This window comes from Sceloporus occidentalis, unplaced genomic scaffold, assembly GCF_023333645.1.
Source record: "Sceloporus occidentalis isolate IW3139 unplaced genomic scaffold, rSceOcc1.0.p SCAF_20, whole genome shotgun sequence".
NCBI lineage: Eukaryota > Metazoa > Chordata > Lepidosauria > Squamata > Phrynosomatidae > Sceloporus > Sceloporus occidentalis.
The window spans coordinates 11,998,063-12,012,538 of record NW_028317000.1 but is presented as its reverse complement, the minus strand read 5'-3'; the positions used below and the strand labels follow the sequence as shown (position 1 = coordinate 12,012,538).

The 14,476-nt window shown below is 45.7% G+C and overlaps 2 protein-coding genes across 5 annotated transcripts; one reads left to right on the top strand and one right to left on the bottom strand.

The window, feature by feature from the left end:
- Positions 1–608: 608 nt before the first annotated feature.
- On the top strand, positions 609–9,243 carry BAD (BCL2 associated agonist of cell death). Of its 3 annotated transcripts, none has more exons than XM_089483272.1 (4): positions 609–736; positions 4,590–4,800; positions 7,527–7,696; positions 8,594–9,243. In XM_089483272.1, the coding sequence occupies exons 2-4, from the start codon at positions 4,662–4,664 to the stop codon at positions 8,717–8,719; spliced, it is 435 nt and encodes a 144-aa protein (XP_089339398.1). In that variant the 5' UTR covers positions 609–736; positions 4,590–4,661; the 3' UTR covers positions 8,720–9,243. The 3 variants fall into 3 exon arrangements, with proteins under 3 accessions (XP_089339398.1, XP_089339396.1, XP_089339397.1); XM_089483270.1 differs by having other exon boundaries at positions 611–736; positions 8,591–9,243; XM_089483271.1 differs by lacking the exon at positions 609–736 and adding an exon at positions 2,456–2,907 and having other exon boundaries at positions 8,591–9,243.
- LOC149302025 (uncharacterized) lies at positions 9,237–12,854 on the bottom strand. Of its 2 annotated transcripts, XM_089483268.1 has the most exons (3): positions 12,749–12,808; positions 12,019–12,152; positions 9,237–10,591 (listed from the first exon to the last, which is right to left on the bottom strand). In XM_089483268.1, exon 3 carries the CDS (start codon positions 10,549–10,551, stop codon positions 9,727–9,729), a length of 825 nt encoding a protein of 274 aa, XP_089339394.1. In that variant the 5' UTR covers positions 10,552–10,591; positions 12,019–12,152; positions 12,749–12,808; the 3' UTR covers positions 9,237–9,726. The 2 variants fall into 2 exon arrangements, with proteins under 2 accessions (XP_089339394.1, XP_089339393.1); XM_089483267.1 differs by lacking the exon at positions 12,019–12,152 and having other exon boundaries at positions 12,749–12,854.
- Positions 12,855–14,476: the final 1,622 nt, after the last annotated feature.

The following is a 14,476-nucleotide window of genomic DNA, read 5'->3' as shown; positions in this document are numbered from 1 at the left end:
TCAGTCTGACAGAGAAGGCTCCATGTCTCTCACAAAATTAGTTCCCAGAGTCCCCTAGCACTGAGCCAGGGACTGTTAAAGAGGTCTCAAACTGGATTAATTCTGCAGTGTGTTTTGGACTTTGGTAGCCTTAGGGTTCCCCAACTGTGCCCTTTAAGAGAATTTTGGACTTCAGCTCCCAGAAGCCTCAGCCATGTTGGCCAATGGCCTGGGACTCTGGGAGCTGAAGTCCAAAACCCCTTAAAGAGCGCAATTTGGGGACAACAGTATGGCCAATATGGCTGTCCCTGAATAAAATACCCGGATGTAAGTTGCAGGAGGCCTCCTTGAGGCTAAGAGTGAAGTGAAGAAAAGAAACCAAATAAGCCCCGCCCTCCAACTAAAAGGGGGCAGGGCTATGTGGCTGACGCAGAAACAGAGACGCCGCAGGGCGGAGCCCCGCCCCCTGTAGCTGAAAGGGGGCGGGGCGACGTGACTAACGCAGAACAGGGATGCCGCAGGGTGGAGCCCCGCCCCCTCCTCTAAAAAGGGGCGGGGCGACATGGCGGATGGAGGAACAGAGAAACCGCAGGGCGGAGCTCCTGTAGCCACGCCCACTTCCCGGTGACGTTCTCGATCTTGATTGGACAAGAGCGATGGCAGTTCTCCATCGCCCCGGCGACAGCGGTGGGGGTTTTTGCTGTCTGTAAACAGGCATCGGAGAGAAAGAGCGGGACGGAGAAGGAGCCAGGTTCCGGTGAGGGGCCAGAGACTGAGGGGAAAGGGAGGCTCTGAAGGCTGGGTCCACACTGGGGAAATAACCCGGTTTCAGAACGCTTTAACTGGCTCAAGGCTATGGAATTCAGGGATTACTTCCCCATAGGGGAAGATTGGGGATTATTTGCCCATAGGGGAAGATTGGGGATTATTTGCCCATAGGGGAAGATTGGGGATTATTTGCCCATAGGGGAACATTGGGGATTATTTGCCCATAGGGGAACATTGGGGATTACTTCCCCATAGGGGAACATTGGGGATTATTTGCCCATAGGGGAACATTGGGGATTATTTGCCCATAGGGGAACATTGGGGATTATTTGCCCATAGGGGAACATTGGGGATTATTTGCCCATAGGGGAACATTGGGGATTATTTGCCCATAGGGGAACATTGGGGATTATTTGCCCATAGGGGAACATTGGGGATTACTTCCCCATAGGGGAACATTGGGGATTATTTGCCCATAGGGGAACATTGGGGATTATTTGCCCATAGGGGAACATTGGGGATTATTTGCCCATAGGGGAACATTGGGGATTATTTGCCCATTGGGGAACATTGGGGATTATTTGACCATAGGGGAACATTGGGGATTATTTGACCATAGGGGAACATTGGGGATTATTTGACCATAGGGGAACATTGGGGATTATTTGACCATAGGGGAACATTGGGGATTATTTGCCCATTGGGGAACATTGGGGATTATTTGCCCATTGGGGAACATTGGGGATTATTTGACCATAGGGGAACATTGGGGATTATTTGACCATAGGGGAACATTGGGGATTATTTGACCATAGGGGAACATTGGGGATTATTTGACCATAGGGGAACATTGGGGATTATTTGCCCATAGGGGAACATTGGGGATTATTTGCCCATAGGGGAACATTGGGGATTATTTGCCCATAGGGGAACATTGGGGATTATTTGCCCATAGGGGAACATTGGGGATTATTTGACCATAGGGGAACATTGGGGATTATTTGACCATAGGGGAACATTGGGGATTATTTGACCATAGGGGAACATTGGGGATTATTTGCCCATAGGGGAACATTGGGGATTATTTGACCATAGGGGAACATTGGGGATTATTTGACCATAGGGGAACATTGGGGATTATTTGACCATAGGGGAACATTGGGGATTATTTGACCATAGGGGAACATTGGGGATTATTTGACCATAGGGGAACATTGGGGATTATTTGACCATAGGGGAACATTGGGGATTATTTGACCATAGGAGAACATTGGGGATTATTTGCCCATAGGGAATCATTGGGGATTATTTGCCCATAGAGATTCATGGGGATTATTTGGCCATAGTGGATTACTTGCCCATAGAGAATCAAGTAATCCCCATGTTTTCCTATAGGCAGGTTTTCCTATTGTTTCCCTATGGGCAAGAAATCCCTATATTTCCCTATGGGCCAATAATCCCCAATGTTTCCCTATGGGCAAGTACTGTCCTTTGTTTTAGTAGTTCTCCAATTGAAAACATAGGACAGTGGTGCATTAAAAAGGAATTAAATTATAACAATGTTAAAATAAAGGTAAAACTGTATAAACACTTTACACCAGTGGCCCCCAAACTGTGCCCTTTAAAAGCCTTGTGGACTACATCTCCCAGAAGCCTCAGCCATGTTGGCCAATAGCCTGGGATTCTGGGAGCTGAAGCCCAAAATTCCCTTAAAGAGCACAGTTTGGGGACTGCTCCTTTACAATGAAACAGCGTCCCATTCCAGTCCTTTACACACATTGCAAGAAGTTGTTGTTGTGGGCCTCTGTTTCCCACTTTACAAACATCCCTAAGCGGGATCTGCCATGGCTTTCTTCAGAAGGGGTTCCCCATGGACATCCTCTGAGGCTGAGAGAGTGTGACTTGGCCCAGGCCCACTCCATTGGGTTTCATGGCAGAGTGGGGATTCGAACCCTGGTCCCTAGTCCAACGCATAAACCACTAGGCCACACTGGTTGAGAAGTTGTGTGGATCCTCCATCTTTAAAGGTTGCAAAACTCTTTGGGGGGATTTGTACATGGGACGTTTGAAAAAGCTGGCTGGAGGATTCTGGGAAAAACAAGGCTCTGAGTCTTTCCACATTGATGAACGATTGGTCTGATCCACTTGAGCTGTTCTTATGTAAGTGTATTTCGTTTCCAATAATCCAGTTTGAGACTGCTTTAACATTGACAACATAAGATATGCAGATGGCTCCATAATATTAGCAAAAGATGTTCAGGAACTGGGACAGTGAATAAGGGAAGTCAAAGATGAAAGTGCAAAGGCAGGTCTGATGCTGAACATAAAGAAAACAAAAAGAGTGGCCACAGAAGAAATGCACAAATTCAATCTAGACAACGAGGAAATTAAAAAATAGTTCAGGAATCCCCATAGCTAGGATCAGACATTGACCAGAATGGAGACTGCGGTCAAGAAAGAAGAAGAAGGCTAGGAATGGGAAGGGCAGCTATGAAAAGATACTGAAGAGCAAAGACTGAGCACTAAAGTCAGAACCGTCCAGGGCATTGTATTCCCCATCATCCCCATGTATGGATGTGAGAGCACTGAGCCGTGGCAGTTAAAACGTGGTGTCAAACCGGATTATTTCTACAGGGCGGATGAAGTCCGTGACTCTAGAGACCAGGGTTCAAATCTGTGAGCGAGACGCACTCTCTCAGCCTCGGAAAACCCTGCGATAGGTTCACCATAAATCAGAAACAACTTGAAGGCACGCAAGAGCTGCAGTTTTTATCTTTTATCCAATTAAACCATATTACATAATAAAGACAACATTTGATTAGTACTTAACAGCATCTTGTTAAATCTTTAGACTTTGTTCATTCGTTGTTAACTGAAGTCTATATGCATCTGTTCTCATTAAGGAAGTTATATTCGAGAAAAATAATACTCTAAGATTTAACACATGCAAATCTCCACTAATCCTGTCTGTTATTACATTTCTGATGTGGTTCAAGTATTACACTCTCTCTCCTCTTTTTTGGTTAATATTTATCAATTATAAATCAATTGAATATTGAATAGATATAGTGAATATTGATATACAGTAAGTACACCCATCCCTCCATATTTGCAGCTTTGATTTGTGTGGCTTTGATTATTCACGGATTTGATTAATATGTTTGCTCTAGGAATAGCTAGGTCCTTCAGTGCAACTCTATGGGCAAATTTAACTAAAAGTTGCACTGAAAGACCTAGAGATTCCTAGAGAGAATCCTCTACTAGGCCTTTGTAGCTCCTCCATTGCAGCTCTATGGTCAGTGACTGTCGGATGTTGACCACAGAGTTGCGCCGGAGGTCCTAGAGATTCCTAGAGAGAATCCTCTACTAGGCCTTTGTAGCTCCTCCATTGCAGCTCTATGGTCAGTGACTGTCGGATGTTGACCACAGAGTTGCGCCGGAGGTCCTAGAGATTCCTAGAGAGGTGTCCTCTCAGGTAAAAACATGGTGTTTCTGTTATTTGTGGTTTTTCCACATTCATGGAGGTCTTGTGCCCCTAAACCTAGTGAATGTAGAGGGACAAGTGTACTGAATATTGAATAGTACTGTATATTGATTAGATAACGGCAGCAATTTTGTATAGGTATTTCAGGAATCCTCAGTGCTGGCTAGAATGGTATTCTCCGCTTCCTGCTGGAGAGGTATGACTAAGAGAAGTGCTTGCCCTGACAAGTTGGTAGTGGGAGCGAAATTTGAACCATGCGCTTCCTGGTTTGTGACTCAACCCCTTAGTTAGTCACTGCCGTAGCTCTCAGAGCTAGTCTCTTGTTTTCACCATTTCCATACTTCCTTCTCTTCCGCAGTCAAGCCAAGGACCCTGCATACCCCTGGAGAACGGTGGGTTACAGAGCGGGGGCCATGCCAGCCCCCTGACAATGTTCCAGATTTCGGAGTACCATGATGACGACGCTTTCCCGACAGCCGAGAAGGAGCCACAAGATCCCAAGCTGAGCTGGTGGGGACCCGCGGGAGGCACCAAGGTGCCAGGCAGTCCAGCCAGCAGCGAGAATCCAGGTGGGACTCCGGCATCTATTCAGTGGTGTCCCTAGGTTTAGTGTCACCTGGTGTGGTCAGTCATGGCATTACCCCCCTCATTGACCTCCCATTTCACAACATAAAGAATCCTTAGTAAAACAAAATTGGCATTAATGCTATTCGTAAATCATAATTCTCATATACCACTGAACATAATGCTAATATGAAGTCGAAGGCTTTCATGGCCGGCATCCATAGTTTTTTGTTGGTGTTTAGGGCTACATGGCCATGTTATAAATCATAGAATCATAGAGTTGGAAGAGACCGCAAGGGTCATCCAGTCCAACCCCCTGACATAGAGTTTATTCTTGATGTTTCACCAGCATCTGTGGCTGGCACCTTCTTTCTCTGAAGATGCAAGCAACAGATGCTGGCGAAGCGTCAGGAACCAACTCTTCTAGAACATGGCCCCATAGCCCAAAACTCCCACAAAAAACGATGTAATGCTAATAGTCGTGACATAAACAACAAGCAAAATTAAAATGATGCCTTCAAATTACAGTATCGTACGCATAATCTAAATGCATTTGCTTATACACAGAGAAAATTTGGTTCAAATGTAATGTTTTTAAAGAAAATTTAAAAAGACTATTTTTTAAAAAAATCAAAATTTATTTTAAAAAATTAAAAATTTGAAATTTTAATTTTAAAAAATTCTGGGGGCCCTCCTTTCTTCTCCCGCTGAGGTTCACCTCACTCCCACCATCTCTTAAAACATTTTAAGAAGATATAGGCAAATGCTACAATGTTTCTGCCATAATACAGGTATTTGAGCAGAAGTGGTGTCACCCCATTTTAGGTTGTCACCTCGTGGGTCCGCACCCCTTTAGTGACACCACTGCATCTACTGAATATACTGGGCCTTTGGTATCCGCTGGGGTTTGGTTCTAGGACCAAAATCCGTGGATGTTCAAGTCCCATTATATACAGTGGCACAGTAGAATGATGTGCCTTATATAAAATGGCAAAATCATGGTTTCCTTTTTGGAGTGTCTGTATTTTTAAAATATTTTCAAACCGTAGATGCTTGAACCCATGGATAAAAAAAATACATGGATAAGGAGGGCTGACTGTATTATAGCAGAACCCCAGGATCAGCTGACTTGATCCAAGTGGCACTTGCTTAAAATGAAAAATAGGGTGTTTCTACACGACTGCTTAGAGGGGTCTAAGCTTGAAAGCTTGAAAAAGTTGCAGTCGGCCGTACTCCGTATCCGCAGATTGCATCAGCTGCTTGAAAATATTTGAAAAAATATAAATTCCAAAAAGCAAACCTTGATTTTGCCATTTTATATAAGGGACACCATTTAATGCGCCAGTGCGTTCGATGGGACTTGAGCATCCACGGATTTTGTCATCCACAGGGGGGTTCCTGGAGCCAAGCCCCAGCGGATGCCAAGGGCCCACTGTACTTGGTTTTACTGTACCTTCCACAATCCCACAGGCCATACTAGCTGGGGCGTTTCTGAGAACTCTGGTACAAAAAGGTAACTTTTCTGAACTCCAGATCTCCAAACTTTTCAAAATTTGGGGCAGAGCTCATTCATCTGTATGGAGCTAACCAAATTTTCAGGGGAGGGGATTTTATTGCTGTCATTGTTACATAAGTGAGACTCAGAGTTTCTTGCTGATCCGCTCCAGTTCAGCCTCAGATCTGTCAGCAGATCCATATTCTGACCAACTCTGCTTATAGAAGTTAACCAGGCAAGATGTAGTCTGGTCTTTTACATGTATTTTGAGTGTGGACTTCATTATAGCACTATAGCTTCTGTAGCCTCAGTTTAGCTGTTTCCTGATATTTTCAGCTTTTGTGGACAAGATCCCACTTTTGCAGATGCCTCACGTGCTTTTTTCAGTTGCCAGATGCATAAATAATTATAGGAAAAAATAAACTAAACTACAGGACTAAACTTAATTAGATTTATATCTCACCTTTCTCCCAAAACCGGATAACCACGGTGGCAAGAAATATTACAAAACTGAAATATATACAAAGCAAGCACAGTGGGCATTTGCAAAAGTAATTGGTAATAATGCAATCATTCTAGCTTTGCTATACTGTAGTGTTAACCAAATATTTGAACGAATAAGGTTCTCCTGCTGTTTATATATTCCTTCAAGTATTCTGCTATTGCTACTGTATCGCAAAGCTATAACGATAGATCTCACGTAAGTCCTAAATGAATGCAGTCAAACTTCTTGATACATGAAAGTCCAGCAGTTTCCATTCGTAATGTCCCTGCATTGAGACGTACTTTCAAGTAAGCAAACATGTGCCCTAAAGCTCCGACAGTTAAACTTTGTCATAGCCTTTGTTGTTAGTCCACTTTTACTCCAAGGAGTTTGTGGGAATGCATAACCTTTTTTATATTGCCGCAACAGGGAGACTGGAACATGGCTGCTTATCTGAGATGCTTTGGGATTCAGATAGGACTCTACCCCATCCATATATACATCTCCATCCCAACCTTCCTTAATCTGGTGCCCTCCAGATATGTTGCACTGTAACCCTCATCATCCCCAGCTATTGTACAAGCGGTGCATCTGGAGGGCAACAAGTTGGGGAAGGCTCTTTGTTTGCAGTATGCCTCAGTAACTTTCTGTGCCAAGAACAACTTCACATCAGTTGGTGCCAGGGGCAGGCAGCTTTTGTGAGTGTGCTTTAATGTCTGTAAATTTGGGTTAAAATGTTTTTCTCACACCAGAGCTGAGACGCCGTATAGGATCAGATCCCCCTTTGCCAGACCCAGAGACCCCAGATGAGGTGGGCACTTTCCGGGCACGCTCTCGCTCCGCCCCTCCCATCTTGTGGGCTGCGCAGCGATATGGACGGGAGTTGCGCAGGATGAGCGACGAATTCCACGGCGCACTGCAGGTGAGGCTGGACAGCCATGCATTTCCCAGGATGGTGGATTTCCCTATTATATATACTGTACTTTTTGATGGCCTGTTACTAGGAAGAAAATGCATGCACATACTATTGATTGTAAAGCCAATACAGTTCACCTCACTATCATCACCAGTGGTCTAAATTAATGCTTGCTAATGATCATTGGTATATTGCATTTACAGTGTTTGCTGTATGAGGTGCAAATGGAAATATCCAGTAAAAAGATTTACTTAAATCATGGGCAATAAACAGGGAATTAGACTCATGAGACGAAGACATAACATACCAGAAATCATGCAAAAATAAATTAACTTCACCGAAAAATAATAATAATACAATATGGGCTTTGAGAACAGTAATGCTTACACACATGCACACAGAGGTGAATGGGATTAAGACACTTTGTTTATAATCTGTCCCAATATTGCGGCCCCAAAAGTTTGTTGCTCTACAATAAGAACCCAAGAGCTAAAGCCTGAGATGTAATTTGTTTTAAAAGCATGTTATCTGAGGTTATACAGCAATAGCGGCAAATGCCTTTTAGCCCAAAAGCTGAATTCATTTTCAAGCAAGTAGATGCTGCATTCCAGTAGTGCATGCGCGCACGCATGCACACACACTAGCTTCTTGCTCTCACTGCCCATATCAAAGCCTTAGGAGATGCATTTCTGTTCTTAAAAAGTGGGAAGCCACCAAATGATATGTGCCCTGGGATAGGGATGCAGCCATCACCGATAACTCTTTTCAAAGAATTGGTCTGGTCTGTTCTAAAATGTTTTTAGAAATGTTTCCATCCACTATTGCATTACGTTAGAATACACTGAGAGGTAATGGACAAATGTGTCAAAGAATTAAATACTGCATTTTCCTCTCTCTCAGAAGCTACCACGCCCAAAGAGCGCAGGGACAGCTTCCCAAATGCACCGAACATCAGGCTGGAAGGAGACACTGCAGTCTTGGTGGCGCCGAAGTTCAGTGGGAAATTGCCCCCCCAAAAGTCCCTCATGACTGTGTTTTTTGCTGCTGTCTGTTTCACCTGGGTTCCAAGAGGGTAAATCTATATGGTCCAAATGGCACATTTTCTTCTTTTTAAGGTGTTCCAAGGAATGTGGAATAGTGGGTTCATTCTACATCACTTCTGTACTTGCTCCCCTAAAACCGTTGCCCTAGATTCCACACCAAACTGGTGCCTTCCTGGAGTGTTCTTTCATTCCAACACCTCTGGAAGGCACCAGGTTGACAAAGGCTGCCTCACACTGTAGTACATCATGTGTAGAATTTTATATACTTTCCCCATTTACACAGGATCACATGCTTTATCTTCCCCCCCCCCACCCTTTCTCCCCACCCTTAGCGTCCTGTAGGTCTCTTTTGGGGAGGACCATGCCCTTCCTTTTGTCTAGAATACCCTTTTAAAAGAAAATGAAAGAAAACACACTGTATTAAGTTTTGTTGTCAAAGTCCTGAATTGTTTAATTTTTTTTTCCTATGGAGAAATTTGTATGAACTTTAATTAAAATGAAATATTGTTACTTCTGTTCCTTAGACTGCTTGATTCCTATCCCCATCCCATGGCTTTTCCCCCCTGGATCCTAGTAGCATATAGAATGGTGAGTCTCCTCATCTGTGGCTTGGAGGTCTTTTCCCCAAATTAAAACCTTAGGGGTATAGTGGTTTGAATATTGAACTACGATTCAGGAGACCAAAGTTCGATTCCCCGCTCAAGTACAAAACCTGCTTGATGACCCTGGACAAGTTGCATGCTCTCAGCCTCAGAGGATGGCAATGGCAAACCTCTGAACAAACCTTGCCAAGAAAACCCCAGGATAGGGTCACCATAAACTGGAAATGACTTGAAGGCACACAACAACAAGGAAGCGGCTCTTTGAAAAAGACAAGCTTCAGATCTGGAGGACTGGCTAGATTTTAATATTTCTTTCTGAACAAAGTTTCCCCCACCATTCTCATATTCATGCCACTCTCCCACAAAACACTTCCAAGCCTCCCCCATGCTGCTAAGCCACACCACTGGGATCCCAGCAGTAACGTTTGCCACAATCCATGGTGCTCAGTTCCTCCATATCAGTCTGGCTCAACTCCCAAGTCCAGAGCTGGCCATTTTCAGCCACGCGCCTCGGGGAGGCTGACTTGGGGATCACACTTACGCCTTGCTGCAGAGCCCAGCGCAACAAGACTTGAGCGGGCTGGCGCCTTTGGCGCTTGGCGACTTGTGCCACCTCTGGCTGCCCCACAAGGTGTCCTGCCCCCAGTGAAGAATATGCCTGCAGATGGATCCCCTTCTGGTGACAGAAGTCCAGCAGTGCCAACTGAGGCAGTTCTGGGTGGAACTCGACTTGGAGAACAGCTGGAGGCACCCGGCATTCTGCCAACAGTTCCTTGAGGTGTTGGATGGTGTAATTGGAGACCCCAATAGCCCGGAGCTTCCCAGCTTCATGCAGTCTCTCCAGGGCCCTCCAACTCTGCCGCCTTCGCTCTCTGTTCCCTGCATCTTCCTGGGGCCGGCCTTGGGTACCCGGCCAGTGGATGAGGTAGAGGTCCAGGTAGTCACAGCCCAGTTTCTTCAAGCTCCTTAAGCAGGCTGCTTCAGCCAGCTCTTCTCCATGGTCCCTCGGGCTCAGCTTGCTGGTAAGAAAGATATCTGCCCGGGTGAGGCCATGGCGAGGCAGCAACTCACTCAGTGTGCGGCCTATGGTGGCCTCATTGCCATAGACGGCAGCTGTATCCACCAGACGGTAGCCATTCTCCAGAGCAGCATCCAGGCTGAGACGCACGGCCTCCTCGTCCCGCAGATGGAAGGTACCCAGACCCAGAAGTGGCATTGGCGCTCCAGTATTCAGCCATATTGTTTGCTCTGTCACCCTGGTTGGGGACAAAAGGTACGGTGCATTAATGTTCTGCCCTCCTCAAGTGGGCCACATCCAACCACTAAACCCAGCACCAAATTATTTAATGGTAACAGAAGCATGCATGTTGCAGATGCAGTGGGCCCTTCTTATCTGCTGGTTCCAGAAACATCTGTGGATACCAAACTCCAAGGGTACTCAAGTCCCATTAAATACAATGGCATAGTAAAATGATAGCCTTTAAGTAAAATGGCAGTGTCGAGAATTGCTATTTGGAATTTATACTTTTTAAAATTATTTCCAAGCCGTGGATGCTTGGAATCGGTGGATAAAAATCCATGGATGCACAGGGCTGACTGCATACTGTAAGCCTCCTTCAGTCCCAGGTTGGGAAAAGGTGAGATATACATTAAATAAATGCAGAAAGGCCATCAGACTCTCCTGCCCCAAGCCCTTTTTCTAAACTGCTGTTGGTACCTAGCAAAGTTTAGGAAAGGGCTACGGAAAGTTGGGCCCTTCAAATGTTGTTGGACCATAACTGCCATCATCTCTCACCATTGGTTAGGGATGATCAGAGTTGCAGTGCAACTAAAAGGGGACAGATGTGGCTCCAAGTAGAAGAAGTGGCAGCAGCCTCTTTGGTTTCCTTTTCTTGCAAGGTCTGACTGGAGACAGAGTCACAAGAAGTGGACCTTACAGTACTTTACTGTCAGGAAGTTCCTCCTAATGTTGAGGTGGAATCTCTTTTCCTGTAGCTTGCATCCATTGCTCCTATTCTCTGGGGCAGCAGAAAACAAGCTTGCTCCCTCCTCAATATGACATCCCTTCAAATATTTAAACAGGGCTATCAAATCACTTCTTAACCTTCTCTTCTCCAGGCTAAACATCCCCAGCTCCCTAAGTCTCTCCTCATAAGGCTTCATGGTTTCTAGAGTCTTCACCATTTTGGCCCTTCTCCTTTGGACACACTCCAATTTCTCAATGTCCTTTTTGAATCGTGGTGCCCAGAACTGGACACAATATTCCAGGTGGGGCCTGACCAGAGCAGAATAGAGAGGCACTATTACTTCCCTTGACCTAGATACTATACTTCAATTGATGCAGCCTAAAATTGCATTGGTCTTTTTAGCTGCCGCATCGCACTGTTGACTCAGGTTCAACTTGTGGTCTACTTGGACTCTTAGATTCCTTTCTCACATAGTTTCATTCAGCCATGTGTCCCCCATAATCCTATATCTGTGCATTTCATTGTTCCGCCCTGAGTGCAATACCTTACATTTCTCCGTGTTGAATTTCATTTTGTTAGCTTTGGCCCAGCTTTCTAGTCTATTCAGGTCATTCTGAAGTTTGATCCTGTCCTCTGGGGTATTAGCTACTCCTCCTAGGGCTTTACATCTTCCTGATCCTACTACAAAAGCTGTAATAGGAGTATATAGTACTCACTTTTTTTCTGGGTGCAGGTATGCCTCAGTTTATACAAAGTGCAGTAGATATGATTTTGGGTATTACTGCCTTTTGGGAAAAAGAAAATTTGGTCCTGGAGGCAGGAACAAAATGGAAAGAAGAAGGATAGATTCCTGCGCCAGAAAAAAGAAGAAGAGCAATTCCAATATGTTTCAGGGAGACCCTTTTATTCAGAACTAACAATATAATAATAATAATAATAACAATAACAATAACAATAATAATTTATATTTTCCCGCCTCTTCCAGATGGATCGAGGCAGGATTACAAACCAATAAAACACATACAAAACACATCAATAAATATGCACACATATGAAATGAAACAACCAGGACAGGTTACGTTTTGTCTTTATTTATTACTATTATTATTATTATTATTATAAATTTAAGAAAACAAAAACATTTTGACCCCTCCTTAGAGAATGCTTTTTTAAAAAGTCTTCTTTCAAAATACATCCTAGGATTATTCATTCACCAGCCTCCACTTTTCTTATGATCTTGACCATCTTGCTGGTCAAATTGATAGATCTCTGATCAAGAAACTACAACTCCCAGAATTCCACAGCACAGCTAGACTGCTGTAAAACTGGGTTATTTCCTGCAGATGCAGCATTGGCAGGAATCAGGGGCCGGGGAAGGAGAGGGCCACACATTCAGACCACTTTAAACAAAATATCTGTCGCAAATAAAGATCCAAGGCTTCTTACCAAGAATTAGGAAGTTTCCCTTTGGAGGGCTCCATGGTGAGTCAGGCGCATGCGCAAAAGCTGCCTCCCCGCTCCAGCTAAAAGCCAGTATCAAGAAAGAGGTCGGAGTGCGCACGCGCAGAAGCTGCCTCCCCGCTCAAGTTAATAAAAAGCCGGCCAAGAAAAAGGTCAGAGTGCGCAAGCGCAGAATCTGCCGGCCTCTCAAGCTAAATACTGTACTGTAGTCAGTTTCAAGAAAGAGTTCGGAATGCGCACGCGCACAAGCTATCTCCCTCTCAAGCCAAAAAAAAAAGCCGGTTAAGAAAAAGGTCGGAGTCCGCATGCGCAGGGGCTGCCTCCATCACAAGCTATAAGAGGCAGTCAAGAAAGAGGTCAGACTACGCATGCGCACTGTTCCTTCCTTCCTGAGGAGATAAAAATTTATTTATTTTTTTGCCTGTAGCACAATAATGGCGCATGTTATTGCTTCGGCAGCCTGGGGTAGTGGTCAGAGCGTTGCACTACGGCCCTGGAGATCAATTTTGAGGATTAAAATTGCCCAGGTCACACTCTCTCAGCCTCAGAGGATGGCCATGGCAAAGGGGCGCAGAACTCCAACTCCCAGCATGGAAAGCGGGAAATGCGCCCCCACGTGACACTAAACGGGAGTCCTTTCCCACTCTTAGAACTCCAACTCCCAGCATGCAAAGCGGGAAAAGCGCCCCACGTGACACTAAACGAGAGTCCTTTCCCACTCCCAGAACTCCAACTCCCAGCAAGAAAAGCGGGAAAAGAGCCCCCACGTGACACCAAAGGGAGTCCTTTCCCACTCCCAGAACTGCAACTCCCAGCATGCAAAGCGGGAAAAGCGCCCCCACGTGACACTAAACGGGAGTCCTTTCCCACTCCCAGAACTCCAACTCCCAGCATGCAAGGCGGGAAAAGCGCCCCCACGTGACACTAAACGGGAGTCCTTTCCCACTCCCAGAACTACAACTCCCAGCATGCAAAGCGGGAAAAGCGCCCCCACGTGACACTAAACGGGAGTCCATTCCCACTCCCAGAACTACAACTCCCAGCATGCAAAGCGGGAAAAGCGCCCCCACGTGACACTAAACGGGAGTCCTTTCCCACTCCCAGAACTCCAACTCCCAGCATGCAAAGCGGGAAAAGCACCCCCACGTGACACTAAACGGGAGTCCTTTCCCACTCCCAGAACTCCAACTCCCAGCATGCAAAGCAAGAAAAGCGCCCCCACGTGACACTAAACGGGAGTCCTTTCCCACTCCCAGAACGCCAACTCCCAGCATGCAAAGCGGGAAAAGCGCCCCCACGTGACACCAAAGGGAGTCCTTTCCCACTCCCAGAACTGCAACTCCCAGCATGCAAAGCGGGAAAAGCGCCCCCACATGACACCAAAGGGAGTCCTTTCCCACTCCCAGAACTCCAACTCCCAGCATGCAAAGCGGGAAAAGCGCCCCCACGTGACACCAAAGGGAGTCCTTTCCCACTCCCAGAACTCCAACTCCCAGCATGTAATGCGGGAAAAGATCCCCCACGTGACACCAAAGGGAGTTCTTTCCCACTCCCAGAACTGCAACTCCCAGCATGCAAAGCGGGAAAAGCGCCCCACGTGACTCCAAAGGGAGTCCTTTCCCACTCCCAGAACTCCAACTCCCAGCATGCAAAGCGGGAAAAGCGCAACCACGTGACACTAAACGGGAGTCCTTTCCCACTCCCGGAACTCCA

Excerpts from the sequence above, each read along its gene's own strand:
- BAD (XM_089483270.1), top strand. The coding sequence starts at position 4,662 with ATGTTCCAGATTTCGGAGTACCATGATGACGACGCTTTCCCGACAGCC. Across the intron at positions 4,801-7,526 it reads AGCCAGCAGCGAGAATCCAG|AGCTGAGACGCCGTATAGGA; the intron begins GTGGGACTCCGG and ends TTCTCACACCAG. Across the intron at positions 7,697-8,590 it reads AATTCCACGGCGCACTGCAG|AAGCTACCACGCCCAAAGAG; the intron begins GTGAGGCTGGAC and ends CCTCTCTCTCAG.
- LOC149302025 (XM_089483267.1), bottom strand. The coding sequence starts at position 12,783 with ATGGAGCCCTCCAAAGGGAAACTTCCTAATTCTTG. Across the intron at positions 10,592-12,748 it reads GGGAAACTTCCTAATTCTTG|GGTGACAGAGCAAACAATAT; the intron begins GTAAGAAGCCTT and ends GTCCCCAACCAG.